Here is a 17,147-nt window from a genome sequence, read left to right as displayed (position 1 = left end):
TGCAAATCTAATTTGAGTTCGCCATCTTTTTATATTAATGAAAATGAAAATTTTCTATGTCCTGTGCTCCAGGGGTGTCCGTCCGCACACACCATGCACCACCAGGCACCGCCATTTGCACGCTTCCCCAGGCCGTCAAATATCCGCAGGATGTGTCTGTTGCTCCGCTCTCGCCTCTCGTCTGTCAATGCGATTTTGTCAACGCAATCACCCAGCGAAGCATCGGCGAACCAGCGAACCAGCATCGCAGCTCCATCGAAATATTTTACATTTTGCTTTTGTTGTTTTTTTTTTTGCCAATTTTGTGGCTGATGCTCTTTTGCTTCCGCCAATCCACTCGCTCCACAGACATTCTGGCTCAAATATTCGCCGCTCAATATACCGTTTGCATTATGCCATACGAGCATGTATGGGCGACCATATCGCCGATTTGCGTATCAATGAAGAAATCGCCTTTATTGCACATTTTTCCATGTGCACCACGTGGCGTATACGCATTATGGTCACATTGCCACTTACAGTGGGAGAAGAGTTTTTATCGTTTCGCACATTCAGTGCTACCAGATTGCTCCCATACACACATTGCGGATAAGGCAATCTATTTTTATATGTATGTATATGTGCTGGCTTGAAAACAATAAAACGAGGAAAGAAATTCATTCAGATTTTCAGGGCACATCAATCAAGTGTTGAAGCTGCTCTGCGCCACGATTTCAAACGGGATTGATGTTTCAAACATGATTTTTATTATGTATCTATAAAAAAAAAACAAAGGAATAGAAACGAGAAATATGCAAGTATCCCTTGGCATTTTTTCTCGAAGTTTCACACCAGCAGTTTAATGTTTTAAAGCTTATAAATTCATAATATGAGTCAAAGAGATATCTTATACCTTTTATGATCACTTGAAGGTCATGTAGTATTTATTATCATAATAACACGGCATTCATATCATTTACTTTGCTCAAACTTGTAAGCCGAACCACGGCCCACTGTGCGCCATTGGAGACAAACATGGGGCGGCACACGACCAAAGCCAGAGCCGGGATAGCCATGTCCTGGTGCTGCCACTTTTTCGTATTTTGGTCAGGTCACATTCATGTTGTATACATTAATTATGGCTATTTACTCTGGACTGGCCGTTTCAGCGCTGGCCACTGTCAATTATGTGCACGAAATTGCTTATTATTGGATGCATAAACACACGCACACGCACCCGCACACGAGTGTATATTTGTACACACAAAAAGTATACGAATGAGTGTGAGTACGCGTATAGTCGGCCAGAAGCAGCAGGTTAAATGGCCGCATTTATTCCACGCCTAAAAGCACCGCCAACAACGCTGGGAACGGAAACAACGTTTTGGTAAACAAAAATACATCTTGTTTACACAGCGAGCAGTCCTACGAACAACCAACCAGAGGTTGTTGCTTTTATACCCTGGACTAAAGGCATTACAAATTGCGTGAAATGTTTGCAACGAACAGAAAATGGCAGCTGCGACACCACAACGATTATATATACTCCTAATGAATCCTGACTGAGATAACCATTATATGAAACTATAAAAACTACACAAAATCCCTGTAAGAACTATAGGTTTTTACTGTTATAAGGGTATATAAAATTCGTCGCTAAACAAGCTGTGCTCTTTGTTTTTTTTTTTACTTTTATGCTGCCTTGACAGTTGTTGTCATTTCTATATGGTCCAGAATGATGGATGTTATTATAATGTCGACGAGTCGGCTTAGCAGGCGCCCGACATCCTGAGTGGTCGCCGCAGCGCAGTGCCTGTCCCCGAAAACTCTCAACAACCGGTGCCGGAGTGGGTTGACCATGCCCTCAATTCCGGAGCAGAGTCTGTGGTCAATTCATAAGCTGCTTAAAAATTATAGCAATTTAATATGAATTAATGGCAGCTGCAGGGACTGGCACTGCTCTTTTTTCACGAGCCACTGCTACGAGTGTTTACCCACTAAAAGTATTTTTTTAATCTTCCCTCCCCTGGCAATTATACTAATTGGTAGCCCGTCGTGGTGGGGCGCCAGCCCACTCTAGCTGGACTCGGAGCATAATGTGATAATTTATATTCAACGCTGGGGAATCCTTTGTGCCAGATGCCAGTTGCCAGTTGCCAGATGAGTAGTGGCGGACAGTCACTGAAACCATCGCCAAAGGGTGACATACCCAGCTTGAAATTGATAACAACAACGATAGATAGAGATAGGGGATAATCTTGGCACAGTCCATCGAAAGTGCACACATCAAACATGGATTTAATTTAATTACAAAAAGGATAAATCTTCATATCCACAGCCACTGAATGCGGTAGATGATAGAACCAATTGTATGCTTGCAGGGAGGATCTTGTGTTTATGCTTGAACCTCAGTGAGGGCGTGGTGTGGTGTGGCATATGCGAAACCCTCTTGTTGATCGGCAATCCCGGCACGTCCTTGTCCCAGTGGCGCCATATTTTGGACATTCGCATCAGGCTCAACAGGCACTTATGAATTTACACAAAGGAAACCCAACACGCGAGACATTTGTTGCTATTGTCAGGCCCATTCCCGGAGATATTGGCAGCGCAAAACTCACTTTACGGCCGCAGTAAGCAGCATCCGGTTTCCATCTGGCACCCTCTGAAATCATTCAGTCGGCTACATAGGTTCCATAACAATGCCCCCGCACCCGCGCCGAGATAGAACCCACTCTTAGAATGTGGCCAAAATCAAATGGCTTACTGCGACAACACATGCCGGCCTACCGGGAGTCGGGAGACGCGGTGTCAGATCTGACACAGCCTGTTTGAATAGATTTTCAGAAGTGATAGATTGCTTGCTCTGAGAGTGAGTGTACGGAGAATCTAGGTGATGTATCTGTACGCTGATTCTTTGATTTAATTGGATTTCAATAAATAAAGTACAGCTTGAAGAGTTGGATAAGGGTTTCTACAGTCAATGTTATAGCCTTTAAAGCAGATTCCTTGACTGAGGAATAGTCAAAGCTATTCCCCTTTCAGTGCTATCAATACAAGCTAAATCCCAATGAAAGCCCAATAGCAAAATCAGATGAAGCCATAAAAATACTACAGCATTTATCTTTCTACGATTTGTCTTTAATGTGACTGGGGAAAATCCCCTCGATATGCCAGCTTTATGGCTACACAGAATGGGAACGGAACAGGGTGAATACGAATGCCCTCTTCACTGTTGTTCACTCATAAGGTCCAAGGGGTCCAAGGCTTGGGAGCAGAGAGCAGAGGAACTGGGACAGCTGTGGCTGTGTGGGGCCTGTCAAAAGGCAACCCATAAATTCGTTCCAGTAAACATTTTTGAATTGTTAAAAAGATTTGTAGGAATACAAGGCACAAGGCATACTACATAGCACAAACATCAAGAATGTGTATGGGTCTTGTATTTATAAAGCTGCGCCAAAGTTTGGCCAAAGTGCTAAAAGATGTGTGAAGGGCTGCAAAGGGCTGCGACGGAAGTGAAGGCTTGCCACGGAGTAAAAGGTTGAGCCAGCTCCTCAAATTACTTTCGGGCGTGGGCGCAGCTGTTGATGGTTTCTGGATCTAAGGCACCAAAATTTCTTCTAATTTGGATTTGCCTGATGCGGTGGTGCTTCAGTGCGGTGGCGGCATTCATGATTTGTGAGATGTGATACGTAAAGTGGGCTACGGGCACGGGCACGGGCACGGCCCTTGGGCTGTTCTGCGACTTCAAAGCATCCTTCGCATTTACCACTCAATTATCAAACTGAGATACATTCTGGTCTCCTTCTGGGGAGCCTTCTCTCGCTCTCTAATTCATTAATGGCTAATGTCAAATGTTGCCTGCCGTCAAATGACATTGAAAAATTGCCTAGGATGTACATCAAAACGCCAGTGACTGTGCCAGTGACTGTGCCTGGGCCATGTGCGTGTGAGAGTTAGTGTGTTCTGCTTAATGGGCCGACTGCCTTTTCTCACTTATTCGGGGGGGCAGGAGCGAGTGCTTGTGCTCTCAAAAATGAAAACAATTTAGATAAGCAATATGCAAAGCATGTGAAATGCTGCCTCATGTGGGTTCTGTTCTGTTTGCTTTCATATAAATATTTTTGCTGTGCATGTTAAATTTTAAGCGTGCCTCCGTTTGCCGTTTGTGCGAGCAACAACTTAATCAGCAAAGATTTACGAGTAACTTGGCAGCAGCTCGGGGCATTACTTAGCATACATCAGGCACAGGAAGAGCAAAAGCAACAGCAACTGAAACAACAGCAGGAGCAGGAGCAAGAGCTGCAGCAGCAGCAAGACACATGACAGCCGTTTAAAATTCAAGTACCAACTGTAAAAGAGGGACCAGGGGCATGTGGCTGAGTGGAAGACAAAAGCCGAAACAGTTATGCACTCCGAGTGGTGGACCATAAAGTATTCGGATTGGAGTGCTGGCAGCGAGGTAGGTGAGCAGCCCCAATCCTAGCGACAGCCTTTTATGGGGCAGTCGGACAAGTGGCGTACCACAGTCTTGAAATCAAATGTCTGGCCCCCCGTCCCGCAGGTGTTACGAGGGCGGGGCCAACCCGGCAGCCCGGCAGTAAATCAAATACACAACAGCCATAAAATCAAATAAAATGAAATAAAATGGAATAGTCCCCAAATTGCATTAGAAGAAATCACACAAACTAATGGCGCCTCGATAACAATGTCCTTCACCATTGGGTTGCCTCCCCTCAATAGGAGTGTGAGGTTTCCGAGATACATGGGCTGGACAAATTCGGGCTCACCTGAATGGACATCAACGAAATTGGTTGTCCTTTGCAATTATTATGTGTTCTTTTATCACTTTGCTTTGTGGTGCGCGCACTTTCGCTGGAAATAGCTGCAAGTCAATAGTCGCACGAGCACATGAACAACCGGACACCGGGACACCCCGGACAGCCGTACACCAGTACACCCGGACGTGAAACAAGCACGAGACAGCGGAGTGTCGTTGTCCTCTTGGATTGGCCGCGTAGTGTGTGTGCTTCGCGTAAAAGAACACGCTTTATGAATGAATAGATGAATGGCAAATTGGCAAATGCTGTCAGTCCCGTTTCTCACTTGAGTCGCGTGCCGCCCAACCGTCCAGCTCGGAAGCCGACGAATGTTTATCCTGAACCTCAGCCAATGCATTGCTCTGGGAGCACACGAGCACACGAACGGCTGAGACCTGCGCAGTGAGCCGCTCTCTAACAGCGGGCTAACAGGGCCGGAGAGCGCGTCTCTATTTGCGGACTCTACGGGGGGGACGGATTGGGCGGCGGACTATGTAGGTTGACAAGAAGTTAAACAAACAAAACAAAAGTCAAGCTGTATCATAAATATAATGAAAAGTTTACGCCAGCAACAAGCGAGTGGCTCCCCTTGCCCATATCGCCATCGCAGGATACTTTATACTTCATCCAACTTGAATGTCAACACCAGCCCGCTCTCAGCTCGTACACTCATTCACACACTCACTCACACACTCACTGGCTCACACACTCACACTCGTGTGTACACATAATTAAGAAATCGTGCGTACTCTCAAGGCACTTTGATTCAAATGCCAGAGTCTGAGGAATTTTGAAATGTCTTTGGCATGGCAAATAAGCTGTTGACTTTGTAATCATTTCAGCATGTTCATCAAGTCATTTATTGGGCTGGGAGAGACTGATTAGGTCGTTCGCACCGCACCGCACCGAATTAAGAGTCCTGCCCCTCCTGGACTAGGCTCAATCAAGATCGCGGCTAAGACCCACGGCAATTACGAGTATGAGGACAAAGCAGCACCAGTCCCTGCCCGGAATGGTTAATGGCCTGCTCCGCCCCAAGCCAAGCTTAACTGCCACTTCCCACTGCCCCCCACCCACCAGGCAACTGTTGTCAGTTGTCTGTGGCCTGCGGTCTGTAGCATGTCCTCTGCGGCCTGCCGTCCTGATTCACGGTTCACCATTCACAATGGAGCGTGAGTGCGGGCTGTGAATTGTGTGAATCGCCCGCTGTGCCTCTTCCTCTCAGGTGAGGAAATTAAAAGTTAACTGCCTAAAGAGAGATTAAGCTGAGTGTGCTCATCAGCATGTGCTCCGATGAGAAGAAACGTGCCATAATCACGCTTTGTGCACACCCTCGCAAAGGGTCCATACGCTCAGTGAACGAATAATAAACCATAAATGGGAGATGGGCTAAAAAATTTAAGTTAAAACGAATTTCAACACCTTTTGCGGCAAACTTCATTAAACGGAACCAGAAAGAGTGTCCAGACCTATTAAAAATACTTTGGACCGCCTTTTCCTCTAATAAAAGAACGAGCATTTATGGAGTCACTTGTAGGAATTTTTCCTGACCCTGCAGCTGACATTTTATGACATTTTTCCAAGCATTCGTGATAAATTAAGTTATTTTCATAATTTAAGAATTCCGATGGCAATATAAAACTTGTAAGATTAATACAAAATAAAAAACGTAATTTGAACAGCATTTGTAGCCTGCTGCAAGTGTAATTACAGCAGAGTTGGGGCCAAAGTATCTGCAGAATGTGCGGAGGCATCTCTGGTATTGTCAGCTAACTGGCCGAGAAGCCTGTCGACTGTCGGGCACGCTTCGCTGGGCAGGCGGAGAACGGGGACGAGCTTATCTCAGCTTGTGCCGCATACTTCTGGCGAATCAGATTCGCTTCCAATAAGTAAGCAATAACCAGCCGAGAGTTGGCCGGGGCCTTGCTGAAAGGGAAATGGAATACCTGGAGGGAGACCCATGGAGTGACGTGACGTGTGTTGTCAGGGCCGGAGAGGTGCGGAGACTGAGGCACCAAATCGTATTGCAAGTCAGTCAATGAATGCGATTGTGGTGTACTGGGTAAAGTGTTGAATGGACTCACACAGAGAGACTGACAGACAGACAGACAGACAGACAGATATGTTCACAGGACTACAGTCACAGACTACAGAGAGTGGCATTCAATTGCCGAGCAGAGCAGACAAGAGAATCAACAATCGTGCGAGCAAATAAACAGGGCAGCACTCGTACAGAGTAACGACCACAAGCCCGACTTGATAGCATCACTTGACAAGTCAATGGAACGCGCCCTGAATGGGAGACCCGCACAATGCTGCAGTTCCTCCCCGCTGTTGGGCGAAGAGACAATGTCACAGCAAAGCGATCCGCTTGCACATTCACTTGATATTCACTTGATGGAACGCCGACCATATGGGTGTCCCAGGGACAGCCCTAGGCATACCCATAAGGCATAATGTCCGTAAAACGTTTTGTAATCCCATTAATGGCGCCCCTGCAACAGATAATGGGCAAGTGTATTCATAATCCTCGGCAATTTCGCATTCATTAAAAGCCAATAAAAGTGAAAATAATAACGCAGCTTCGCTCTCCCTCTTCCCCTCGCTGAACAGGTGAATGGTGTGGGGTAGGGGTAGGGCAGCCCACTTCATTAATGGCATGGCCCAGGAGATTGCGTGGGAGACGCAACTCTGCGAGTAATGAAAGCTAATGAAATAACAATTAATTGAAAAAAGAATGAACGTGGATACTGGGAGCAGGGCATCATTCCAGCCAGGCCAATGGCAGAGTCGGCGCTGGCGCTAAAACCCAGGGCCAAACACAATTTGTTTTAATTAATTGCAGCCACAGCCACAGCTGCCCTACGTTCTAGCCGGTGCGGGCCAGCAGCTTCCACTGATTTAGACGCATTTCCAGCAGTTCAGCAAGGGCTTTGGGCAGGGACTTAATGTCTGACTTGGCAGCCAAATTCCGCATACAACACCGGGAGGAAGAGCAGCATGAATGGGTCAAGGAGCCCTCGGGCTGCTTCGGCTCGGGCCCCAATCAAGCGTGAAATGATTGGCAAACCCCTGGCGGACAGGACAGGACCGGACAGGACAGAAGCTGCAGCCCATCAAATATTCACATATGTCGCACAGCCAAACTATTAACGTATGGCTATCGATTAAATTTGGCCAGAATGCCCGGTGCCCCCGGCCCGTAGTCCGCCAGAGCGTGACAACCATACGTATAAGCATTATTCCTGGCAGCTACTTGGAGCATTTAAATATGCTGCGGGGTATGGCAAAGCATATTCAATTGGTGTCTCGTTGTTGCGCCCAAACGCTCATATGCAGTACGAGGCATCAGCCAGTCGACTACTCTCTGCCGAAACATGGCTTGCGGCAACAGAAAGTTGAACAGAAAAGTTTGGCAAGCTAAGTTGCGCTTATGCTTATGTTTAGGCGAGTATGTAAATGCTGCCGGCAGGCACTGTATCAGTGTCTTTGTGGGCTCTGTCTGAGTGTCTGTCTGTCTGTCTGTCTGCCTGGCTGGCTGGCAGTGTGTGTGTTTGTGGGTGCCTGTTAGTGTGTGAACCACAACATGTGTCGTCGGGCGTGAACAAAAGTGCTAAGAAAATTACATTTTGGCCACATAGACGGAGGGATGGAAGGTAGGGAGGTTAGAGCCCGAATGGGGCGGGGCGGGGTGTTGCGCCTCGAGCCGAGTCCCGGCCTAATGCCTTAATACACTTAAATTCGCTGTAAATCAGAGTACTTTCAACTAATTTCCAGGTAGTACACCCAGTAACCACAAAGCGTCAGGCAATCGACTTAGCCCAGGTCTTAAGAATCACAAGTTACTGGAACAGCAAACAGCCAACCCAACACACACACGCCAATGGGCCACACGTGGGCAGAGTACTCGTAAGTAACCCAGCGGTTTTTAATGGAAATTTTAAAAAAGTAAACCAGCAAGCGTATCGCCTGCGAGCACTCGCCACACATGGATATGAATGGATGCGGCCCGCTCCCAGTTCCGAGTACTCAGTTTCAGTTACAGTCCCCACCCCACCCACCACACATCAAGCCCGGTTCCCGAGTCTCGTGGGTGCCGTGGCTCACGCTCAGCTCACTCCATGGGCAGAGTCCTTATGCAAAATTCACATCAACAACAATCGCACTAAACTTTGTTCGCCATATTCCCGTACCCGTACCCGTACTCGTAGCCGTACCCGTATACGTTACACTTTTTTTTACCATTCTCATCGGAGAAAGAATGCAAAGCAAAAGCGGTGTAAAAAAAAAAAAAAAAAACGCGCCAATATATCTCAGCGCGGAAATAATGCAATTTGTGTGTGAACTTTTTAACGTAGTTTCTCTGTGTAAGGCTGCGAGTTTTACCAAACAAATATTTACGTACGAAATGGAGGCAATCCAGAGTCGTCTGTGTGAAGCCGAAGAGGAGAGGAGTCAGGACACAACCGACCGGAATGTAGCGCCACGAGCACACAACTGCGGAGCCGAGCCCGAAGTGATGCCATTAAACGGAGTCCTCTGGAGAGTCTTCTGGCTGTTAGCGAGCAGAGGGTAACGCGGCTGTTAGCGAGCAGAGGGTACACGCGGCTGTTAGCTAGCAGAGAGTAGCAGCTAGCAGCTGTTAGCTAACAGAGGGCTAATGCTTATGTTACCAACAGGTCTAATAATATATTAATGAAATATAAATTACAGCGACGATGCGACGTGTTTCCAAGAATCATAATTCATGCATATTCATTTGTTCCTTTCCTGGAACTTTTATTCTAGTCTTGGAAGCATGTAATTACTTATCAATTAAAGCCACATCTGGAATGCCTATAAAAAATGGACTGAAATTACGGAAACAAAAAGCAGACCGCCATCAAAATGTCACAATTGATATGAGAAATATTTCTCGCTTATCAAGTGTCCGCCCGAGTGCACCCCCCGACAAATGTGGCCCAATTAATTGGAACTTTAAACAAATGACCACGAAGAACCCAACCCCCTGGAGCGGAACAGCGGAAGGATGAGGGTCGAGTAGGTGGGTCTTGAGGTTGGGCCAGGGCCAGGTCCGGGGCCGGGGCAATGGGTAGCTTTTATTGTACGAGTATTTCATCGCATGTCAAATGCATATTTTACCATTAAGCTCCAGCTCCAGCAACATCGCTGGTGTCCTTGCGCTGGGCGGGCGCTTATTGCTGGCCGCTACTTGGCGCAGTTGTTAACGAAAACGGATTCCGGAAACCCGGAAGAGCCGATACGGGGAGTGAATATGGCGGAGTGGACGTGGACAGCAGGCACGACGTGCTGGCATCTTCACGTTCACGTTCACATGTTGATGGGCCCACACCACACCACACCGAACACTCTGGCAAACAGCTTTTTGTCGCCACTCCACTCTAGAATTTGACGTTTTTTACGCTAGTTGGCCCCCAGCAACACCCCAGCACCTACCCTAGTGTCCCCTCTTTCGTCTTGACTATTGATTTTTACTTGGAAATAAATTGGTTTCGTTTGTCTGTTCTGTGTAGTTGTTGCCCCATACCCCCTCCCATTTCCTTGAAATCCAGCGCTGGCGAGCTATCCCATCCCTTTGTGTGTTGTCCAAAAGTTTTCCTTTGCAATTATTGTTTGAAATAATTTTTCATTTTGTCGACTGGTGCATTGCCTCGCCTCCTCTTACTCCGACACACCATACCATCCCACTGACTATCGCAAATGGCCGGAACTATTGCTCTTAATACAGTCAGTGGACGGCTTTTCCCATCCACGTCTTTCCATTTTCTTTGGACAGCGGAGTGCGAGAAAAATTGCACACCGAACGCAACGCAACGGGCCATTAAAGTTGGGGGTGTCCGCAGAAGTATTTTTAAAGAAATTTCATTTCCAGGCAACCATTTATTAATAAAAATAGTTCGGGCATTGCTCCTTCTCGGTTTTGTCTTAATTGAAATGCTCGTCTCTTCCGGATAGTGCCACTTGTTCGCAGCTGGGGCTGGAGCTGGGCTGTAGCTGGGGCCACTCAGGATCCGCTCCGTGTCATTTTCGAGCACTCGCTCGCATATTTTTTGGCAGCTACGTGACACATGCCGTGACCATGCTCCGGGGCCGGCAAACAAAGTAATTTTTTCCACTTTGTTCGCCGTTGTTCGGGGCTGCTTAAGTATGGACATGTGGCTGTTCCTGGTCCTCCTCCTCCTCCCGGCAAATAGAAAGGTAGCCCCGAACACTCCATAAAAGTATTTACATTGAAACGGCCACAAAAGGGTAGTTCTGTCTGTCTATCCTGGGAGTGGGAGTGGCTAGAGGCAGTAGAGGCAGACTAGGGACAAGGAACTCGGGATTGGGGCCACGCAGGGAGCTGAATGCGCTACAGTTGGTTGAGTTATGGGCAAATAAACGACGAGCAGAGAAGCTAATTTTGTGCATAGTTTATACGCTCTATAAAAATAAATTGCACGGCTACTGAGCTTAGGGTTATTGGCCCATTTATTTGATGCTGTTATATATGGGCCATATCCCCGGGAAGGGCACAGGGCTATCAGGCCATGTTCCTGAAAGGCTTTGCAGATGTTTTGTGGCTGGATTCCAGCTGATTTCATATTAAATAATGCACCAATTTGGGACACTATTTGTTTTCACAGATGAACGGGTTTCCACTCAGCTATACATATCTGTACATAAGTACATTGAAGAGTTGTAGGAAAAATGCAACTTGCTTCCATTATTCAAGGTAACAAATTGTTTAAAAAATCTCGCATTCAGCTTAAAAGGGATACCGGAGTCTGCAGAACCGCACAGGTTTCCCTTTGGGCCACATTGAGAGCAAATGCATGCAGAAACAGGTGCTTGAACAGCGCGGCTAAGCACCCAACTGAACCGGAAAGAACAAATAATTGTAAGCTGCAAAGACTGAAGTTTTAGATACACTTGGAAATCGTATATAAATCTACTATATCTTAACTTAACAAAAAATATTTTTTACCGAATTTAAATGTTACTTTCAGGTTAGCAATTAAAACTAAAACAGACTGCCACTGAGCCTCAAGTGGCTGGCAGTTGAATTGGATTTATTTTATCGGTGTCTCTCGATCACTCTGCAATGCTGCAGGCATCCCTGCATAATCATAACACTCCTCTCCAAAGGGTGTACATAAATGGCAGTCAGACTTTCAGAACGCATTTATAATTAGATTTTAAACAAAATGATAAATAAAAGTTTTTGATTACACAGCAGCTTTTTGTTTTGTCGTCAGCAAACCCGGAGCCTGAAGCACCTGTGTTAAGTGGCGACCGCAGAGGCCACACGAACCCACTGTCACCACACCGCACCACACCACTCCACAGTCGGGTCGGGTTGGGTTGGGTCGGGGAACCACAGGCCGCACATCAGGAACGAGGTATTCGGTGGCAGTCCAAAATTTACATAAATGTTGGCAGAGACCGTGCTGAAGTAAGTATTGCACGCGTATCTTAATTTCAGTAAGCCAAATTTTATAGCACCTTACACATCGCATATTAAGCACATCTCCTTGCTGTCCCAATCCTTTTTATTAACTACTCATATCCGGCGATGAGCGTGCCTAATTGATATGGGGAGAGGACGTGGCACAGTCTACATCCTGTGTGCTGCTCCAAGTCCACGCACGCTTCAATGGAGCAATGTGCGTGTCATATGGAAGGTCTTTGTCAGGGTCCTCTGCCGTGTGTGTGTGTGTGCCTCCAAGTGTCTTAATGAATTTCCATTTCCAGCAGGCACTCATTGAATTCCCGGCGATGAAATCACAGACGAAGGAGAAATTAACGTGCCTCATGTCAAACGTTAATGAGAAGCCAGCTACGCTGGAGCATCATCTCTCCCATTGCACACTGCTACCAGCTTTTGGTTGGAGGTCCACAATTTTGGTAGGGTACGGGTACCTACTTTCGTTTGCCTTTCAGCTCGGAAAATTGTGTGACTTTGGGTCTATAATATACTCACTCGTACGCGGATGAGCGCAGACAGCTGAGCAGCGAGTGGCGGAAATCTCAGCTCATCCGCTGTAAACATAAATGTTGGTTTATTTCCGACAGCGTGGGGGGGGGAGAAGAAGATTGATTGCGAAGATTCTGCCAAGTACCAGATGCTTGTCGAATGGAAGTGCAAAAGTGCTGCTACGTATCTCGAAAATACTATTAGCTAAGTCCCTCTTAACTCCTTCGCTCTTCATTGAAACATTTCTTCTATCCCACAACTCTGATCAATATTGAGAGAGAAATTCGAACTAGAGTGTCGACCCACTGTACCATTGTGCTTGGCCTCATTGTGTCCGGACTTTGGGCTCATCCAGAGTAGTGCTCATATTAAATATTCAATATCAACCACGAGCCACACACACACAGTGCTGGGCTTTGTCTCTGCGGAGTCCGGATGGACGGATTTTGGCTGCTGCCTTAGGCTTTTATAAGCCCACTAATTAGGTTTCGGCTCGACGCGAATTGGATTGGCTGCAAATCATGGAAATTAACACCAGCAGACGCTTATCGGGGGCAGCAGCTTACGCTCGTGTGTGCGTGGGTTTTACTTTGGAATGGAATGGGGGATATGTGTTGTGACACTTAGGCAAAACTTAAGGCTACGGAGAGTGACCAGATCTAGATCTGCTGGGCACGCACGGCGCGATCGGCCAGCTCCTCGGGCGTGGGATGCTCCTGAATGAAGCGGATGGCCTGCAGGATGGCCTCCGGGATGGGCGGAGGGGTGGGCAGCAGCTCCGACTGCGGCCGGAAGCCGTTCTCGTCGGCCTCATATGTCACCTGAACGGGTATGCCCTCGGGCGAGATGTAGGAGTAGGAGCCACGGGCTCCCACTCCGCCCTGGCCCTGCTCACCAAAGGCAATGCCGCTGGCCTGCTCCACACTGTAGGCGTATGTGCCGTCCGTATCCGCGTTGGTCTGGTACTTTGTAATGACGTCATCGTTGCTGGGGGCGGCCAGGGCACATCCCAAAAGTGCGGCAAGGAGCAGCTGTCGGCAGGGAAGGAAGCAAGGAAGCAAGCAAGTCAATTAAATCGTTCCCCAGTCGGAGCCAGACTCTGTTATCCACTTACGAGCTTGTACATGGTGCGGCTGGGCTGGGGACTCTGCGGTTACTACTGCCCCACTCGACCGTTCATTTACTATTTATACAGCTCGAATAGACAAAGCCACTGCAGACAGCGAGTCCGATTGCGAGTCCGAGTATTTAAATAAGCCGAGCTGCAGACTCTGACCCATATTTCGGCGATCAAACAACTTTTGGCAAGACGCTTCGGCTCATTAATGGCAGCCCCGCGGCAAGTTATTCCGAATGCTGTACACTCTCTCTCTCAACGTTTAAAGATTGGTATGCAACAAAAGATATTTATTACAGACAAAATTACAAAGTTTTTGGCTTGTCAGGGCACTCCTAGCCCTTGGGTTTCCATTGTAAGTAAATCATAACATAATTCACGAACAGTCCCTACGTCTTTTCTGGTTGGTTACTTCTGTAGAAGTAATCATGCCCTGACATACCCGGAAAGGGTAAGCTGCAGATAATGAAACAACCTCGTATCAATATTATCGACAACAAACGGAGACAGCAACAGCAACAGCAAGACAATTTGTTAATTTAATCAACACAAGAAAAATATTTAAAGTTGCAACATTTCTCGAGTAAGTCTGCGTCTGAAATGCGAAGCGCCATCGATTTGCATAATACCAACAATACAATACAATACAATACAATGGCAGTAACAAAGGAAAAGCGCGCATTTATGAACTTTAAATTTCATTTCCCCAAGATTTTCGTTTGGACTGGAGCCCGCAGCGCAAACTTAAAGGGAAACCTCAGCGAGACACTCGAACCGAGATGCATGCTGGCTGGCAGCTGGGACCCAAAGGGAACTCTGGTAGCTGAAGGCACGGCCCGGCCCGGCCATATGCTTGGGCAGACGATGGACCTGGAGCTGGAGCTGGAGCTGTAGCTGTAGCTGGAGCAGCGGCATTCATAGTATAAACAACAATATTAAATTGTATTTTTGCTTTTATTACATTATTATTATCTCTGGCAATAAATGTCAACGTCAGCCGAGCCGACAACGGACACGCAGGCGGGAGCATGATGTTGATGTGGATGTTGATGTGGATGTATGGGAGTGTCTATACTACAATGTTTGTGTGTGTGTGCTTGTGTGTGTGTGCGGAGAGAGTGTACTTTGAGGATGTAGTTCAGCTGATGTTCTGGTGCTGGTGCTGGTGTTGGTATTGGATGCTGGTTCTGTTTGCTGGATGCTTTGACTATGCAAACAGACATGACATGACAGTGTCACACACTCTCGCACACACACACACACACACACACACTAGTGCCACCCGGTGGACAAGATGAATGGGAGCACGAGGCATGTGGCACGAGCTGGGGGCTGGTGAATAACTTAAATCTTCCTATCGTAGGGAAGACCAGAGGCTGCTGCCGGCGCCGAGGCTGGAGCGTGCAGAGAGCCCACTGGCAGCTGCTGCTGCTGTCCCTGTCCCTGTGCCTGCTGCAGATACTGTTTGCCCTGCTCGGCACCCTGACCATGGCCGTGACCGTGGTGGTCGTGGTGCTCGTACTCCTCGTTCTCCTCTGGATGGTTGCGAATCCACTCCAGCGACTTGAGAATGGCCTCCGGGATAGGTGGCGGCGTGGGCAAATGATCCCCCATCGGCTGGAAGCCATTCTCGTCAGCCGTGTAGGTCAGCTGGATGAGCTGGCCCTCGGGACTGTAGTACTGGGAGGAGCCGGAGGCGTAGTAGCCGCCCACTCCCTGCTCCTGCTGGGCAATGCCGTTGGTCGTCTCGAACTGGTAGTTGTAGCTGCCGTCCTCCTGCTTCAGCTCGTTGACAAAGCTGCGAATCTCAGCATGGGCATCGGCCGAGTCCGAGGGCAGGGCCAGCACTCCGGCCATGAGGACGGATGCGGCAGCAACAAGAACAACAACGTGCTGCAAGAGGATGCAAGAGGTGGTGAATGATGTTGTTTAATGGGTTTGCTTTGGTTTTCTTTGTGTACAAAGGATGTTGCCTTGACTTACGATCTTCGACATTTTCGCCTGGCTTAGGTTGAGATTTTGTTAATGGTTTATTGCTGTTTTAACCCTAAGAAGAGCTGAGCTGTGTTTGATGCCTCAGTGCCCTCGACCTGCCACTTATATAGCTTGGAAATGTCTAATCTGATTTGATCTGCAACGAAAGTGAGGAAAGTGAGTGTGTGCAACCATTAGAGATGATATGCTGCTGCTGCTGCTGCTGCTGCTGCTGCTGCTGCTGATGATAATGATGATGGGGGTTCCATCAACACACTCTATATTCACATTCGGAGTTTGTAGCCGAGAGCCAGAGCAACGGTTGCAACGCCAATTATCTCTGCCCGGATCGGCTCTAGGTGGCCTGGGCCTGGGCCTGGGCAATCAACGACCATTTCCATTCGCATTAATGCCTCGCTGAGTGAAAACGAAACCCCAACAACGAAAATCTGACCCACTGCGGTTCAAGAAACTCTTTCGGCTGCTCTACGCGCTGCCGGCACTCGAGTAATTAAGTGTTTGAGTTAATTCATTAATTAACTATGAATGAACTACGACATGTATCTGCTTCTGCTTCTGCGTCGGTATCTGTCGGTTTCTGGCAACACAAACTGCGGGATGAGCCGCTCGCTTCGCGTTTACGAAATCTGTAATGTGCTCCGAGGTTCCCGTACATTTGTTATGCTGCAGAGCGTGGCACAATACGAGCAGATCGGGCTGTTAAGTGGCTGCAATAATCAGATATGGACTGCCCCACCCATTGTGCCAGTGGGTGGGTGCGACAGGCGTGAAATGTCTGATGGCACGTCTACCCTCAAGCAAATTGTTGCTAATTTCCAACAGACTGCCAGGATGTGCTTAGCCGGAGTCCCGACCGCACCTTTGCTTCACTCAAATTCGAGTTTATTGCACAGGTATGCCCACAGACAAAAGCACATTTCCATTTTCTGTTTTTAGTTCGGGGAAAATGCATATTGCAGGCAACTCGTAGCCCCGAGTGGGCCGAGTGGGAAGACAACTTCTGCCCCATCTAATGCCTGAAAGCTTACACGTCACTCTTTCAGCTATATTTGAGGTTGAAAAAATCCAAATATAGTTTTATTTGAATGCCAATCATTGTGAGATTTGGTCATTTGATATAACTGAACAAATAAAATTCATGCAAATTAAAGCTACAAAACTGAAATGGTATTTCCACATAAGAAATCAATTTTATTGCGCTTTTTAAATATAATGCTGTGAATGAATGTATCGTCTTAATGTTATTCGATCAGGCAGCAAT

At 47.4% G+C, this 17,147-nt stretch overlaps 2 protein-coding genes across 2 annotated transcripts; both read right to left on the bottom strand.

Moving 5' to 3' along the window:
* Positions 1-13,329: 13,329 nt before the first annotated feature.
* LOC111070529 (pupal cuticle protein Edg-78E) lies at positions 13,330-13,973 on the bottom strand. Its single transcript, XM_022361138.2, has 2 exons — positions 13,889-13,973; positions 13,330-13,805 (listed from the first exon to the last, which is right to left on the bottom strand). Exons 1-2 carry the CDS (start codon positions 13,898-13,900, stop codon positions 13,434-13,436), a joined length of 384 nt encoding a protein of 127 aa, XP_022216830.1. The 5' UTR covers positions 13,901-13,973; the 3' UTR covers positions 13,330-13,433.
* Positions 13,974-14,871: 898 nt separating this feature from the next.
* Positions 14,872-15,936, bottom strand: LOC111070523 (pupal cuticle protein Edg-78E). Its single transcript, XM_022361130.2, has 2 exons — positions 15,875-15,936; positions 14,872-15,784 (listed from the first exon to the last, which is right to left on the bottom strand). The coding sequence occupies exons 1-2, from the start codon at positions 15,884-15,886 to the stop codon at positions 15,236-15,238; spliced, it is 561 nt and encodes a 186-aa protein (XP_022216822.2). The 5' UTR covers positions 15,887-15,936; the 3' UTR covers positions 14,872-15,235.
* Positions 15,937-17,147: the final 1,211 nt, after the last annotated feature.

This window comes from Drosophila obscura, unplaced genomic scaffold (assembly GCF_018151105.1).
Source record: "Drosophila obscura isolate BZ-5 IFL unplaced genomic scaffold, ASM1815110v1 contig_1, whole genome shotgun sequence".
Taxonomy (NCBI): Eukaryota; Metazoa; Arthropoda; class Insecta; order Diptera; family Drosophilidae; genus Drosophila; species Drosophila obscura.
Note: the sequence above shows the minus strand (reverse complement) of the source record. Positions and strands in the feature narration are given on the sequence as shown.